General features: G+C 34.5%; 2 protein-coding genes across 12 annotated transcripts; one reads left to right on the plus strand and one right to left on the minus strand.

Annotated features, from left to right (window-relative positions):
* Positions 1–3259: 3259 nt before the first annotated feature.
* LOC143217508 (uncharacterized) lies at positions 3260–8141 on the plus strand. Its single transcript, XM_076441877.1, has 10 exons — positions 3260–5120; positions 5440–5698; positions 5898–5960; positions 6043–6246; positions 6352–6673; positions 6795–6939; positions 7008–7087; positions 7147–7218; positions 7315–7407; positions 7569–8141. The coding sequence occupies exons 1-10, from the start codon at positions 4828–4830 to the stop codon at positions 7823–7825; spliced, it is 1788 nt and encodes a 595-aa protein (XP_076297992.1). The 5' UTR covers positions 3260–4827; the 3' UTR covers positions 7826–8141.
* LOC143217509 (uncharacterized) lies at positions 7655–17566 on the minus strand. Of its 11 annotated transcripts, none has more exons than XM_076441878.1 (11): positions 14424–16210; positions 14069–14327; positions 12404–12466; positions 11592–11795; positions 11194–11515; positions 10939–11083; positions 10800–10870; positions 10234–10302; positions 9442–9495; positions 9227–9365; positions 7655–7804 (listed from the first exon to the last, which is right to left on the minus strand). In XM_076441878.1, the coding sequence occupies exons 1-10, from the start codon at positions 14714–14716 to the stop codon at positions 9265–9267; spliced, it is 1581 nt and encodes a 526-aa protein (XP_076297993.1). In that variant the 5' UTR covers positions 14717–16210; the 3' UTR covers positions 7655–7804; positions 9227–9264. The 11 variants fall into 11 exon arrangements, 9 of the variants coding, with proteins under 9 accessions (XP_076297993.1, XP_076298001.1, XP_076297996.1 ...); XM_076441881.1 differs by lacking the exon at positions 7655–7804 and having other exon boundaries at positions 8377–9365; positions 14424–14716; positions 15320–16210; XM_076441879.1 differs by lacking the exon at positions 7655–7804 and having other exon boundaries at positions 8377–9365; positions 14424–14716; positions 14883–16210.
* Positions 17567–18084: the final 518 nt, after the last annotated feature.

Raw genomic sequence — 18084 nt, forward strand, 5'->3', positions numbered from 1 at the left:
ATTGCGCGACGCTGACTTCGCATCGGTGGTGAGTGCCGCCACAGTCGCCGCGTTTACTCTACCTTGATAGTTGAGCGAATCGACTTGTAACTTCGAGCTTACGAATCCGATTCTACGTTTAGGTTTCCATGTTCCATTCATTTTAAAGGGAGGGGGGTTGGGGGGGGGGAGGATGACGATGACAGACCAATCGCGCGCCTCCCCGCCACCATCGTTGCTACCGACGACCTCGACCTCGATCCGAGCCGAGCGGGGCCGAAGGCCCGATGGCCTCCCGGAAAATTCGGGAAGGCGATATACCTTTAATTCCCAGTTGGCCGTAACTTTTTGGATGACGTCAAATTAGTGAAAAATCAAAGTTTCTTTGTCGCCGTATAGCTCGAGAACGGGTCGACGGGTGCCGGCGAGAGTAGGCTCGTCGGACGGAGAACGCGGAGACGAAGGTTTACCGCGCGAAAAATTTGCGAAAAATTTTTTACGTGTGCATCGGAGACGCATCGACCTCGGCGGAGGATAAGTTACCGTCCACCATCGGCAGTGGTCGGTAACGGTCGGGGGGTATAAGTTGCCGCGTTAGAAATGAAATCCGAATCTCGGCGATTCCACGGTTCAGGGCTGAAAAGGGCCCGAAAGAAAATAACTGATTCAAACGTTAAAATTTAACGCCAACTTCGCGACGCTGACTTCGCATCGGTGGCGAGTGCCGCCACAGTCGCCGCGTTTACTCTACCTTGATAGTTGAGCGAATCGACTTGTAACTTCGAGGTTACGAATCCGATTCTACGTTTAGGTTTACATGTTCCATTCATTTTAAAGGGAGGGGGGTTGGGGGGGGGATGACGATGACAGACCAATCGCGCGCCTCCCCGCCACCATCGTCGCTACAGACGACCTCGACCTCGAGCCGAGCCGAGCCCAGCCGGGCGGGGCCGAAGGCCCGACGGGCTCCCGGAAAATTCGGAATGGCGATATACCTTTAGATCTCAGTTGGCCGTAACTTCTTCGGTGACGTCAAATTAGTGAAATTTTGCGATTTCTTTGTCGCCGCATAGCTCGAGAACGGGTTAACGCCCGGGGGCGAGAGTAGACTCGTCGGACGGAGGACGCGGAGACGAAGGTTTACCGCGCGAAAAATTCGCGACAATTCGCGAAAAATTTTTTACGTGTGCATCGGTGACGCGTCGACCTCGGCGGAAGATATGTTACAGACCACCACCGGCAGTGGTCGGTAACGCTCGGGGGGTATAAGCTGCCGCGTTAAAAATGAAACCCGAATCTCGGGGCTTCCACGGTTCAGGGCTGAAAAGGGCCCGAAAGAAAATAACTGATTCAAACGTTCGAATTTAACGCCAATTTCGCAAAGCTGACTTCGCATCGGTGGTGAGTGCGGCTACAGTCGCCGCATTTACTCTCCCCTGATAGTTGAGCGAATCGACTTGTAACTTCGAGGTTACGAATCCGATACTACGTTTAGGTTTACATTTTCCATTCATTTTGAAGGGACGGGGGTTGGGGGGGAGGATGGCGATGACAGACCAATCGCGCGCCTCTCCGCCACCATCGTCACTACAGACGACCACGACCTCGAGCCGAGCCGAGCCCAGCCGGGCGGGGCCGAAGGCCCGACAGGCTCCCGGAAAATTCGGAAAGGCGATATACCTTTAGTTCCCAGTTGGCCGTAACTTTTTCGGTGACGTCAAATTAGTGAAATTTTGCGATTTCTTTGTCGCCGTATAGCTCTAGAACGGGTCGACGGGTGCGGGCGAGAGTAAGCTCGTCGGACGGAGGACGCGGAGACGAAAGTTTACCACGCGAAAAATTCGCGAAAACTCGCGAGAAATTTTTTACGTGTGCATCGGTAACGCGCATCGACCTCGGTGGAGGATAACATACCGACCACCACCGGCAGTGGTCGGTAACGCTAGGGGGGTATAAGCTGCCACGTTAAAAATGAAACCCGAATTTCGGCGCTTCCACGGTTCAGGGCTGAAAAGGGCCCGAAAGAATATAACTGATTCAAACATTCGAATTTAACGCCAACTGCGGGACGCTGACTTCGCATCGGTGGTGAGTGCCGCCACAGTCGCCGCGTTTACTCTACCTTGATAGTTGAGCGAATCGACTTGTAACTTCGAGCTTACGAATCCGATTCTACGTTTAGGCTTACATGTTCCATTCATTTTAAAGGGAGGGGGGTTGGGGGGGGGGGGAGGATGACGATGACAGACCAATCGCGCGCCTCCCCGCCACCATCGTCGCTACCGACGACCTCGACCTCGAGCCGAGCCGAGCGGGGCCGAAGGCCCGATGGCCTCCCGGAAAATTCGGGAAGGCGATATACCTTTAATTCCCAGTTGGCCGTAACTTTTTGGATGACGTCAAATTAGTGAAAAATCAAAGTTTCTTTGTCGCCGTATAGCTCGAGAACGTGTCGACGGGTGCCGGCGAGGGGAGGCGCTCAGTTGCCCACAATACGATTGCCCACATGCACATTGCGCACATATCTTTTGGACACAGCATGATTGGGCACAAGTACAATCGGACACATCTCGATTGCGCACAAGGAGAATCGGACACATCTCGATTGCGCACAAGAAGAATCGGACACATCTCGATTGCGCACATGAAGAATCGGACACATCTCGATTGCGCACAAATAGAATTGGATTCATCTTTATTGGGCACACATAAAATGTAAAATTGCACACACGCGAATCGTGCACAAATAGAATTGCTTACAGTAATTTTTAAACGCAGATGGAAATGCGGCCGATGGCAGATGGAAATGATGGAAGTGCATATCTAGGTTTATGAATTCTTGTGAAGGATCTGCCAAATACACCTTGACGAATTAATTTTTGAAGTGTAGAAATGAATGGTTTTTGGTGTGTGCAATAAATTTTAGGTTATAATGTTTTTACTCATTAAGAGATAAAATTTGTGCAGGAAGAGTACATTAATTATATGTAGATATAACACGTGCCACGGAAAAATGAGTAGATTGTTCGATTTTTAATATTAATGTGATGTGAATTAAAATATTGACAACGAAGAGCGAAGGACTGAAAAATTACACGAATGTATAGAATTGATTTCACAGCTCCCGAATAATTCTGTGTGAAAAAGATAATTTAGATAAGTATTTTTTGCCTATAAAATATAACCATTTTTCTGAGTAATGGATAAGATACTTTGTGATTTTTTATATTTTTCTTTTACATGTGGTGTACGAAGCAGATCTACTAGCTGATCTATTTTAATTTGAACGCACGGTCAGATCCTGATTATTGCAAGGAAAATGTTCTCACGGTGAGTAATATGTAACTTGTGATCTTGAAAACCATCATATTCTTAGATAGAAAGCATTAATAATTGAAGTTTATACGCGACATATATGATCGTGCTTTATACAATCTGTTTTAAACCAGTTAGTCAGCGTGTAATGTCACAGCAGCGTTTAGAATGATAACTGTAAATGTATACTGAATTTCCCCAATCAGATGTACCTTCTTTGATATAGATATATAATCCCTTTTACTTGTCATTTTAACTACATAATATAATGTGAGAAGTAAACCTTGCGGTTGAGTTTTAATTCTTGTATTTTAAATTATCATAAACGCTCCGTAATTTGTGCGTGCCAATGTATGAAATAAGTAAAGGAAAGTAAGTAGATATAGAAAGTAAGAAAGCTTGTATGTAATAATTAAAGGAAAGATTAAATAAGCAGTGCTGGGTAGAATTCAAATGTATTTGTAGAATTATAATATGTAGATACGTACATAAGTTTCTATAACAATAAAAAATGGGAATATAGTAATCTCAACTCTAAACAGTTCTGTTAAAATATATAAGTTTATGAAAGAAGAGTACATCAATTAAATGTAAATATAAGACATGCAACGGAATTCGTGGATTATTAAATTTTTGAAATTAATGTGATTGCGAATTAAAATAGTGACAACGAAGAGCGAAGGACTGAAAAATTACACGAATATGTAGAATTGCTTTCACAGCTCCGGAATAATTCTGTGTGAAAAAGATAATTTAGATAAGTATTTTTTGCCTATAAAATATAATCATTTTTCTGAGTAATGAATACAATACTTTGTGATTTTTTATATTTTTCTTTTACATGTGGTGTACGAAGCAGAATTACTAGCTGAACTATTTTAATTGGAACACACGGTCAGATCCTGATTATTGCAATGACAATGTTCTAACGGTAAAAAGCATTGATAATTTAACTTTCTATTCTTTGTATGTCTTGAAATATTCATAATATGAAGAATAAATAATAATTATCAGTGATAAGAAACATTTTTTAATAAATTTTAGTGCAAATTTCATCCCGATATCTCTGATGGTTCAAGAGTTATAGTAAAATGTCAGGATCCAACCTGCTGTGTTCGGTCGTCGTATGCTGTGTATCGCGCGGTGCAGCATTCAAACAAATTTTTAACAACATTCTTTGTTAGAACTAATTTTACGGAAAGTTTCTATCTTTGTCAGCGATAATATCATCGACCATATTTTCATTTTTATGTTCTTCAGAATCATTTGTTTAGTCAGCGACCACCATTTGTTATTTCATCTGACGCACGCAACGCGTAGCTAACGAATATTACAATACAATATTGTTAGAATCAATTATATTCTAGGTAACGATCGTATTTTCATATTCATTCTATAAAATGTGTAATCGTAATTTTACCGTGTCGTCAATGTTTTACCAATTTTTTTACATATGTTGAATTATGGCTGTTTAAAATTCATTGTATTGCCGATAATATTTTGTTTCTCTCAAAGTAATCATACTGTTAATAGATGGAAAAAATCGCAGGTAAAGTGAAAGGTTCTTTTGTCTTTGTACACAACGATTACGTGTACAATAAAGATCATCGCAGTGAAAATATTTATCGTTGCAACACACGACGCACCACACGATGTTGTGGGGCTGTGATGGTTCTCAGCGATGGGACTATTACGCTATTAAAACCCCATAACCACCCTGGGCAAGAATATATTGCTACGCAGCATTTTATGATAGAGGAAATGATGAAGCTGAGTCGGGAGACATTGATCCCATTTAAACAAATATTTGATGATGTTTGTAGAAAGTATGTTTATGCTTACTTTTCTTATGTGTTTCTTTTATCAACTTTTTTTTATATTTTCTCCAAATATTTTGATCAAATATTTATCTATCTATCGATATGTGACACTCTTACAGATTTCAAAGATTTTTTAATATGTTGTAGAATTGATTTGGAATAGCAGATGTACACAGGAAAGAACAACCATATGGAGTTAGTTTGTGTTAAATTTTTAGAGTGTGTGGGGGTTTTTAAAACATATTAAGAAATCACTGAAATTAATTGTTGACAGTGTCACATATATATAAATTCACTGAAATGTTATACAAATATTTATTTAAAGACATCCAGATGCTGCAGCTTACTGTTCATTTTCAAAATTAAGACCAACGTTGCACAGACAGAGAGCTAATTTCAAACCCACAATTCCGCAATCCTTAGAAATTTTGTATGATCAGATGAAAACTTATCAACCATTGGAAAAACTAAAAATATCTGTTGTGAAGTCATTAAAAGACGAATTTGCTGTTATAATTACAACTGACGGCTTGCTAGAAGGATTAAAGAATTCAAAAGAAATATTCGTTGATGGAACATTTGCAGTAAGTAGCATAAAACTCTTAGATATAATGTTTTTGTTTAACAATTTAATTAACTTAAACTCTATATATTACAGAAGCTATTTAACTTAAATGTTTATATCAAGAATATCAGACTTTTCAAAGTAAACTTACTGTGTATATATGATAATAATAGATAATAATAATAATAGTAGATAATAATAGTCGTCTGTAATTTTAGGTTTTACCCAAGAAGCCACACATGGGACAGCTCTACACCATCCATATACGCTACATGGATAATGTAAAACATAATTTATATTGGATTTACTTCTTAAATTGTATCCAATGCTCCTTCACAAACATAAAGAATTGCTTCTCTGCAGGGTATTGCAACTATACTTGTACTGTGCGAAACACGGACGGCTGCGATGTATACTGCCATATGGAAACAAATATTTACTTTAATACCCGAATTACCAAATAATATAAGATTCATAATGAGTGATTATGAAGCAGCTGCTGTTACAACTCTAAATGAGTTATTCCCTAATGCGCATATACATGGTTGCTGGTTTCACTATTGTCAGGTTGGTGATACTGTTTGAAGTTATATATTATCATATAAATTACAATTTTGTCTATGTATAGAAAGCTACATTTTTTGTCATACATATATGTACGATATATCGCAGGCTATTCTGCGAAAGTGGCGCAAACTTGGTTTGACTAATGTACCTAATACTGTTCTGCGTATGTCAATGTCTTTGGCTTTAGTACCTGAAACAAAATTTCAAGAAGCCTTATTAATTATACAAAAAGAGGCAGACAACATAGCAAGTAATTTCCCCAATGTTCTTTTATTTATGACTTACATGCGAATTAATTGGTTAAAAATGGCATCGCAAGTAAGCGTATACAATTGTCCGGTGCGCACTAACAATATTGCAGAGTCTTTCCATAATGTTGCTGGTCAAAAATTAGGAAAACAGAACATAAACGTTTGGGCATTTCTAGGTATAGTATTATTTAATTTTTTGCAATCAATTTATTTATAATTTAATAACTATATACTTACATCATTGTCATGTCACTCTAAATATGCGGCAGTATGTAGTTAAATGTTATTAAATTTTAGAAAAAATAAGAGATTTGCTTATGGATCAAGAATTAGATTTGAATCGGCTACAAAATGGTGTAGCGTCTCGAAAACCACGTACTCGTGAAAATATTAGTCGAAGGAAAAAAATTGCTAAAGCTCAAGCTGAATTTGATACTGGAAGGTTAACATTCTTTCTATTTATAATTATTTTTATTGTATATATGTTTATAAATTTATATGATTTTGTAGATTATCTCTAGAGGAGTTTTTAAATATATTTCATCATAAAGACACAATTTTTAAAATCAATCAAATCAGTGCATTGGCAGGTAAATATATATTGATAATTTTAAAGCTACCTCATAGAATTAAAATACTTTTTGTACAGATGAAGATATTAATGACGAAATTGCTGATGCTAACTCTTTTGCCAAAACAACTTATAATCCTACAGAAACCGGTAAATAAATTAATTTTATATTATGTAGTACGTATTATCGATTGTAGATATTATATATATTATAATGTTCTCTCCGTATATAATTTGTTGTTAAAGATAAACTAGAATGGATGCATGCAAAAACGTTACCAGGTACGACTTCAGCATCATCGAATTCCTCGACAATACAGGACGGGACAGTGTCAGCAGGTTATCTCCAATCCACATATTAATCTCAACTTTTCTAAATCGTTATTATTAATATAATAAGTGGTGTCAATTATCACCAATTGTGACCGAGGTGTATCGAAAAATCAAATTTTTCATATAACCAAGCAGTACGGATAATTAATTGAACATATATTTTTTAGGCGATTATATTGTTGAAATACTTAATGATAGTTTTTGGGAATGTGAAAAAGGAGATACTAATGATCAAGAAGATAGTAATAACCACAAATCAGGATTTTGCATAATCTGTTTTATTAACAAAGCAACAGAAGTTTGTGTGCCTTGCGGTCATCTTGCTTGTTGTATAACTTGTATCAGCCAATGTGATTGCAAACGATGCCCTGTATGCAATGTCAGCTTTACGATGTACGTGACACTTCGTGAACCAGAAATATAAGTATGCTCAGAAAACATCAACACTATATATCTTAGAATAATAGAAATACGGTTATAACATATCTGGGTCACACATTCCACGCGAAAACGAATACATTTTGGAGTAAAATTTCGGATTTTGTTCTTTAAATATGTGTAGTCTTTAGTGATCTATGAACGAATCTCAAAGGATTTTTCGATGTCTTAAAAATTGTTGATTTTACACACGTGTAAACAAACGTGTTATCTTTTTGTCATTGAGTCATAAGTATAAAACTATCCCAGTATTCATTGTAGTGAAAACACAAGAGTATCTACTAAAAATGTTTTTTCCATAGACATATAGAGATAGACTGCGCGGCCTGAACGAAGCGCTGAAGCCCACAATGGCGGCGTGCGAGAGAGAGAGAGAGCATTAGCCGGGGTCCATAGCGCTCTCTTTCTAATTGATGTGTCGACACATCATATAGAAAGAGAGCGCTATGGACCCCGGCTAATGCTCTCTCTCTCACTCTTTGTACCGCGCGCCGCCATTGTGGGCTTCAACTCGCCCATAAGACGGCGCAGTCTATCTCTATATGTCTATGTGTTTTTTCACCATTTCTTTTGCAATTGTTTTAAACAAATAACGTGTTTTCATAGCAGACCAAATTTGTTGTTTTAAAATAAAATTAAAAATTGTACATTTGTTACTCTTTGGTTATAAATTAACCAGATACATTGATATCTTTGGTTATAAATTTCTCTGTATTTCTTGACATTTATTTTTCATATTATGAATACTTCAAGAAATACAGAGTTTATAACCAAAGACATTGGCTGATTTAAATTATCTGAAAAAATACTGAATAAGTAACAAATTAACAATTTTAAATTCCATTTTAAGACAACAAAATTTGAACAATTAATTAAAAATGATTACAAAAAGTATATATTTATTACAAGAATTATCAACGCATAAAAATCATTTTATAATGAATTTTAGTGCAAATTTTATCTCGATATCTTTTATGGTTCAGCAGTTATAGTAAAATGTCACGATCCAGCCCACTGTGTTTGGCTGTCTGAGGCAGTATATCTTTTTTAATAGAGGTCCGTAAAGGGGACACGGGTCTATTGAAAATTCGGAATATGTTTAAAATGATAGCAAAAGAAATGGTGAAAAAAACATTTTTAGTAGATACTCTTATGATTTCACTACAAGTTCCCAAAAACCCATTTTCATCGCTTTGATAATTCTAAACTTATGACTCAATGAAAAAAGGTTAACACGTTTTGTTAAGATATCAAAAATCACCATATTTAAATTTGAACAAAATCTGAAATTTTACTCCAAAATGTGTCCGTTTTCGCGTGGAATGACCCATCTGTGAAGGTCAATTGGAATCTCTTTGTAAATATTGAAGATCTCTTTGTAACGTACATCCAAAATGGCCAAACGACAAAAATTGTGTTAAAAACTCAAATATTGAGTTTTTCCAATATTACAAGTGGCATTTTTAAGTTTGTGAATTTAGCCTTTTTGCCCAGCAATTCTGCATGTCCACGTACGTTCAGATTATCTGTAAAAAAACAATTTAGTAAGAGAGAAATGAGTTCTTCTCTAGCAATACTAAGTTTAGTCCATATAAATTGTACCTTTGTCCTCCAATTCTTGGTTGACTCTTTTCTTCGTACATTTTTTATATGCACCTGGAATTGTTAAAATAATTATTAAGAAATAATTATTAAGATTGTAGATTTACCGGTTGTCATAAAATTTTCACTAAATTCTGTTTCTCAACTATATCCAGATAGCACTGACAATGAGACGTCTTAAAGATGTCTTTAAACGAGTAAATTCGTTTTTCCTGGATTGCGAGGGTGCGGGATTCGCGTTCTCATTTCTCGATAATACAAAAATGGGGGTTTTCAGTAGACAAAATCGCTAGATAGCTCGATCTAGGCCGCTCTCGCCCTCAAGAGTTCTATTTTTTTATTTGCGGGCGTAATTTGCATTATTCGGAAGCATACAACTAACGTATGTAGCTGATTTCATAGCTATTTTCATAGCTACATGCTTGTCGAATAATGCAAATTACGCCTCATAAACGTAAAAATAGGACTATAGAGGGCGATCGCAGCCCAGATTAATCTTTTATCTAGCGCTTTTCACTACTTAAAATCCCATCTTTGTATTATCTAGAAATGAGAACGCGCATCCCGCATCCTTGCAATTCTGGAAACAAGTCTACCGCCTTAGGGTGGATTTATAGTGGAGCAGCGAGGTGAGCTGTGCGGTGAAAAAAAAAGAAAAACAATGAAAATACATATGTACTTTTTCATTAGTATGTGTCGAAATGTTGTCACGCATGTTGGTTTGTTTTCACCGCGCCGCTATCATCGATGCTCGCAGCTCCACTATAAATCCACACTTAAGTATTAACTTACTTCGATTTTGATCAGTAATTTCATTTTTTATAACACAAATCGGTTCTGGAGTAGTGCAAACATGTACCGCTATAAATAAGGAAAATATTTTATATATTTTATTAAAGTGATTATTAATTTAATATTAATTAGATTATCTATTATAAGTAAAATGTTGAAAATTTTGCAACCTCGGTAAATCATGACAAGAGTATTAAAAGACTTTTTTTATGAGAATCCTCATTACACACTGTTTTAACCAGTCCCGCGTGTTTAAATTATTAATAGATTCAAGACAGGTAACCTAGTCCTACGACATTTCAAATTCTGTAGCTGTATACCGATAGCGTAGTCGTAGACCTATGTTTGTGACCTTACGGTATTCAGCTATAGGCGGTACATAGCTATAAGTCTCACTTAATAACCGCCGGTCGTGAATGTGTTAACAGTTCGAAGTAAAAATGGATGGTAGTTTATTTTGATTGAGGTCATTACGATTCTGGGAAAAACTTATGTGCAATGAAAACAATGCGCGATTAGAACAATCCCTATTTTTGTTTACATTAACACCAATTTTCATACTTTACCTTCATGATCTCCATACATTAATATCTTATGACCTTTATGAAACGATAATAAAAACTCTTTCAAAGTTAATCTAAAAACCAATAAGTAAATATCTTTTATGTATAATTATATTTTTTAACATTTAGGACAAAATCAAACCTTCCACTAGCAAGATGTTTCTGTAGTAATCCAATCTTATTATCTCTTATTACACTTTTCTTGTTGCTTTTACGACGTACACATTGTCCTTCATTGAGTCTTTTTAATTTAATTTCTTCATCCATTATTAGTTGCTTTATAGTTTCTGTAAAGTTTACACAGTTAACTTGGCTTGGATGAGAAATCGTTCTTTTAAATTTTATTTTATACACAAATAAAAATGTATAAATGAAATAAAATTAATGAAAGAATTACCCAAAAATATCCATATGTTTTTTTTCCCTCTTCCTAACTTCAATGAAACAACATTATTGTAAGACTCGGTGGTATTGTTTGTTCTCATGGGACAATCATATACTGAAACTTTTTCTGCTTTTGGCAACCACGTGGATCGTATGTATTCGATAAAAATTTTGATTGGAGGATGCTCAGCGGTAAAAGAAGCTGATTCTCTTTCAATTTCAGCAAACCCTTTTTTAAAGAGGTCTGCAGGAGCTAAAGCTAATGTCATTGCCATTGACAATACTTTAGTTGGTGCATCTGCGAGACCTAAATGGCGCCATTTTCGTAATAAAGCCTGTAAAACGTACACTTGGTTTAAAATTATATCTTTTTATGGGCAGTAAATTTATTCCCTATAAAATTATATTAACCTGATTATAGTGGAACCAGCAGCCTTTTACACTGCTCAATGGAAACTGCTGCTCCAATGCAATCATTGCTGCACTTTCATAATCAGTCATTGTAAACTTCAAATTCTCATGAAGCGTTGGAGCTAATTCTTTTATCTTGCTCCATATTGCTATATACATAGCTTTTGTTAATGTTTCGCACAATATAAATATTGTACCCACTCCCTTTCAAAGCAAAACTTTCATAAGTATAATATAAGCTGTTAAATTTGGTACCACTATCAATACGATGTGAATTTTTACCCTGGTCATAGGGCAGCAGTTACCATGTATTAAAGGGAAAGAATAAAAATTATATGCACTTTTATGCTTGTAGTAAAATTACAAAATAAATAATGTTACAATGGGATATTTAAAACAAACGTCTAAATGCTAATTTCTATATTACATAACAAAACATTACGATAACCTGTAAATGCTCTCTCAATTTAGGGTACTTCGTCAATTATCAAACGTTAACTCGAAAAATATTTCACCTAAAGTGCTATTAACATCTGTCAGTGTTGAGTGCATTTTGATCTTCAAATCTATTTGTCGTGAACTAATTTCGAATAACAAAACATAGTATTTATTTATTACGATACAGATTTATTCGTTACTAATAAATAATTTTTCTCCAAATAATATCGTTACTCGTGATTCAGGAATAAATTCTTACATTATTCTTTGTACGATAATCAAAATAAAATTTGCCCAACATTGCCTATACACATCATATAATTATAGTATAACAAACTAAAATAACATACTTTGGTAATGTATATTATACTTACGGTATCCATGTATACAATGTGAATAATATAAAGTTGTGCAATTGGTGGTTTAGGAGGTAAAACCTTGAATAGAAATAAAATGCAAATTGTATAGAATTGAATAGAAATAAAATATAATATATGTATATGTATACATCTTTTCCATTATTTCGTATTAAAAGAATATTTGTATCACATTATGTCCCCCTTCATATGAAACAACTTTCGGAAGAACATTTTTTAACATTTTCTGTTCCTTCTAAGAAATTAAAAACAGTCCAACTATTATATAATTCGTTGATACATAATACATATATACATTCAGTATTATGTCTATACTACATATTATATGAATACCAGGTATTTCGTTTATCTCATCCATTTTAATGTCTTCATTACTTTTACAAATAACAAAATATACAAAACAATAGTTGTTTTCATTTTCATGTTTTTTTCCGTCAAGAAAATTTTTTTCAAGTTTTAAAGTTTATCGACGATTTTTTTTGTAACAGCGACACATTTTTACTAGTGTAGCTGATTTAAAAAAATGGATTTTAAACACGTATGTTGATCTTGAAATGACCAGACAATTCATAATAATTTGAAGGACTAATAAATTTAATATTTTCTTGTCTGACCAATATCTTTGTTATCTTACAAGAAGCGGTCCTTGCCTGTCCAAGTAGCGTAAGTTCAGGGTAATGAAATACCGTGCTGGAAGTAAGGATGCTACATCTGGTCAGCAGTCGCTCGAAAAATATTTGACTTGGAACATAATTAATAAAGTAAATCTCTATAGAAATATTTTCTTTGTCTTGAGAGTAATAGAGGTCATATCAAGTGTATTTCTTGATAGCCTCATTCAAATTATCATGAATTTTCGGCACAGAGGCATTCCAATATCAACACATTTATACTCATTTATTAGTGAAAAATCGTCGATTACTTCAAAAAGTTGAAAAAACACGAATCGCACAATTTGCTAATTCTTTTACAAGTTACTTCTCAGTGTAATAAACATTTGGATTTGCAAAAACGACAGCAATATTAGAGTAGACAAAATCCTAGAAATACCTTATATATTAATAATAATATACACTATACACACTTTAAACACTGACATAATGTTGTGTGTTTGTCTTATGTGTCTATACATACACATATATTATACAAGGTGTAACAGAATATGTGAGACCCACTTCAGAAACTGATTGTACGTCTAAAACAATGAAAAAAATTCATATAAACATATGCTTGATCTATCTTTGTTTACGAGATATAACGGATTTTGTAAAAAGAGCAAACTCTCTCTGTCCATAAACTGCACAGTAAACCGGTATATCTCATAAGCAAGAATTCACGCAAGCTTCAGACTACAATAAGCTTCTCAACAAATTCGGCAAACACCAGGAGTCTTTCAGAGTGTAACCGGATCCATAACAAGACTTCTACAAGTTTTCTGGAAATTGGCAAGATAGTCATTTTCAATATCTTATGCACACACAGATGGAATTAGATAAGACAAAATTAAAACAGAAAAATCTCATCAAGACAGATAGACATACATTTATATGAATATTTCTCAATGTTTTTAAATATAGTACAATTACAGTTCCTGAGTTGATTCTCACATGTTCTCTGTTACACCCTACATATATACTTTACTTTCACTTGTATACTACTTACGGAGAAAATACCATCAGCATAGATACAGTGGGAGGTATCAAGAACGTTCAAAAGTGTGCCTGTAGTGAACAAAATGGCTGCTTTACCCTCTTCATCCTTTATTACTATTTTAGTAATGTTATCCATGATAGAATGAGTCTCAATGCAGTCATTTATGGCGATTAAATTAGGCGCAACTTGTGGATAGCTTTTTTGTCTTTCTCGGAAAAGTACAGCTTTTATACTGTTATATGATAATGTGCTTGCAGCAATAGGATACCTACACAAAAAAAGAATTTTATTTAGTTTTCTGATAATTTTTAAATCTATTTCATATTGTTCAAAGTTTCTTTCAAAAATATGGTACAATAATTACTGTCTACAGATGTCATCGAAGATTTTTTTTAATGGGATCAATGTCTCCCGACATAGTTGAAGCATATCACTTTTCATTTTCTCCCGCTGGATTGTATGAAACAATTTAGAATGATTGTGGGATTTTAATAGCGTAATAGTCCCATCGCTGAGAACCATCACAGCCCCACAACATCGTGTGGTGCGTCGTGTGTTGCAACGATAAATATTTTCACTGCGATGATCTTTATTGTACACGTAATCGTTGTGTACAAAGACAAAAGAACCTTTCACTTTACCTGCGATTTTTTCCATCTATTAACAGTATGATTACTTTGAGAGAAACAAAATATTATCGGCAATACAATGAATTTTAAACAGCCATAATTCAACATATGTAAAAAAATTGGTAAAACATTGACGACACGGTAAAATTACGATTACACATTTTATAGAATGAATATGAAAATACGATCATTACCTTGAATATAATTGATTCTAACAATATTGTATTGTAATATTCGTTAGCTACGCGTTGCGTGCGTCAGATGAAATAACAAATGGTGGTCGCTGACTAAACAAATGATTCTGAAGAAAATAAAAATGAAAATATGGTCGATGATATTATCGCTGACATAGATAGAAACTTTCCGTAAAATTAGTTCTAACAAGGAATGTTGTTAAAAATTTGTTTGAATGCTGCACCGCGCGATACACAGCATACGACGACCGAACACAGCAGGTTGGATCCTGACATTTTACTATAACTCTTGAACCATCAGAGATATCGGGATGAAATTTGCACTAAAATTTATTAAAAAATGTTTCTTATCTACTGATAATTATTATTTATTCTCCATATTATGAATATTTCAAATCATACAAAGAATAGAAAGTTAAATTATCAATGCTTTTTACCGTTAGAACATTGTCATTGCAATAATCAGGATCTGACCGTGTGTTCCAATTAAAATAGTTCAGCTAGTAATTCTGCTTCGTACACCACATGTAAAAGAAAAATATAAAAAATCACAAAGTATCGTATTCATTACTCAGAAAAATTATTATATTTTATAGGCAAAAAATACTTATCTAAATTATCTTTTTCACACAGAATTATTCAGGAGCTGTGAAAGCAATTCTACATATTCGTGTAATTTTTCAGTCCTTCGCTCTTCGTTGTCACTATTTTAATTCGCAATCACATTAATTTCAAAAATTTAATAATCTACGAATTCCGTTGCATGTCTTATATTTACATTTAATTGATGTACTCTTCTTTCATAAACTTATATATTTTAACAGAACTGTTTAGAGTTGAGATTACTATATTCCCATTTTTTATTGTTATAGAAACTTATGTACGTATCTACATATTATAATTCTACAAATACATTTGAATTCTACCCAGCACTGCTTATTTAATCTTTCCTTTAATTATTACATACATGCTTTCTTACTTTCTATATCTACTTACTTTCCTTTACTTATTTCATACATTGGCACGCACAAATTACGGAGCGGTTATGATAATTTAAAATACAAGAATTAAAACTCAACCGCAAGGTTTACTTCTCACATTATATTATGTAGTTAAAATGACAAGTAAAAGGGATTATGTATCTATATCAAAGAAGGTACATCTGATTGGGGAAATTCAGTATACATTTACAGTTATCATTCTAAACGCTGCTGTGACATTACACGCTGATCAACTGGTTTAAAAAAGATTGTATAAAGCACGATCATATATGTCGCGTATAAACTTCAATTATTAATGCTTTCTATCTAAGAATATAATGGTTTTCAAGATCACAAGTTACATATTACTCACCGTGAGAACATTTTTCTTGCAATAATCAGGATCTGACCGCGCGTTCCAATTAAAATAGTTCAGCTAGTAGATCTGCTTTGTACACCACATGTAAAAGAAAAATATAAAAAATCACAAAGTATCGTATTCATTACTCAGAAAAATTATTATATTTTATAGGCAAAAAATACTTATCTAAATTATCTTTTTCACACAGAATTATTCGGGAGCTGTGAAATCAATTCTATACATTCGTGTAATTTTGTAGTCCTTCGCTCTTCGTTGTCAATATTTTAATTCAAAATCACATTAATATTAAAAATCGAACAATCTACTCATTTTTCCGTGGCACGTGTTATATCTACATATAATTAATGTACTCTTCCTGCACAAATTTACTATCGAAACCATATATCGAGTAAAACATTATAACCTAAAATTTATTGCAGACTCCAAAAACCATTCATTTCTACACTTCAAACATTAATTGGTCCCGGTACATGCGACAGACCCATCACAAGAATTCCTAACAAACATTTGGCACTTCAGATCAAACACAGATAACACGACATTATGACAACGTGGTTGCAATTCCACGTATGTCAAACTTACAAAGACCAAAGCTTACACCACATTCGAAATCCACGAACCAGATTGTTTACTTTATAAACAAGTATTTATAAATGAAAAAAAAAACAGAACTGTTAAGAGTCGAGTTTTCAATATTCCCATTTTTTATTGTTATAGAAACTTATGTACGTATCTACATATTATAATTCTACAAATATATTTGAATTCTACCCAGCACTGCTTATTTAATCTTTCCTTTAATTATTACATGCATGCTTTCTTACTTTCTATATCTACTTACTTTCCTTTACTTATTTCATACATTGGCACGCACAAATTACGGAGCGGTTATGATAATTTAAAATACAAGAATTAAAACTCAACCGCAAGGCTTACTTCTCACATTATATTATGTAGTTAAAATGACAAGTAAAAGGGATTATGTATCTATATCAAAGAAGGTACATCTGATTGGGGAAATTCAATATACATTTACAGTTATCATTCTAAACGCTGCTGTGACATTACACGCTGATTAACTGGTTTAAAAAAGATTGTATAAAGCACGATCATATATGTCGCGTATAAACTTCAATTATTAATGCTTTCTATCTAAGAATATAATGGTTTTCAAGATCACAAGTTACATATTACTCACCGTGAGAACATTTTTCTTGCAATAATCAGGATATGACCGTGCGTTCCAATTAAAATAGTTCAGCTAGTAGATCTGCTTTGTACACCACATGTAAAAGAAAAATATAAAAAATCACAAAGTATCGTATTCATTACTCAGAAAAATTATTATATTTTATAGGCAAAAAATACTTATCTAAATTATTTTTTTCACACAGAATTATTCGGGAGCTGTGAAATCAATTCTATACATTCGTGTAATTTTGTAGTCCTTCGCTCTTCGTTGTCAATATTTTAATTCAAAATCACATTAATATTAAAAATCGAATAATCTACTACTACCCAGACAACCAACTGCTCCGTTCTGCAGCTGTACTGCGCCGCAGCTATGTCGCGTTTTGGATCCCTGCTGCCGCGCCACTGCACGGAGAACGGGGCTCGATTTTGCCTCGCCGTAAGAGGGCAACACGGTCGCGCCAGGTCGCATTAATGTAGGACGTGCTATGTGGTAGATGTCGCTAAAGTAAATGTCTATTATACAAATGTGTAGCAGCAGCAGTCTTTCTTTTTACTGACAAAATTAATATTTTTATTTAAATTACATACTACATACTATCAGGTCGTTCGGAAAGTAATTTCGTTTATCGTGTAGGGATGGCAATGC

This window comes from Lasioglossum baleicum, chromosome 17, assembly GCF_051020765.1.
Source record: "Lasioglossum baleicum chromosome 17, iyLasBale1, whole genome shotgun sequence".
NCBI lineage: Eukaryota > Metazoa > Arthropoda > Insecta > Hymenoptera > Halictidae > Lasioglossum > Lasioglossum baleicum.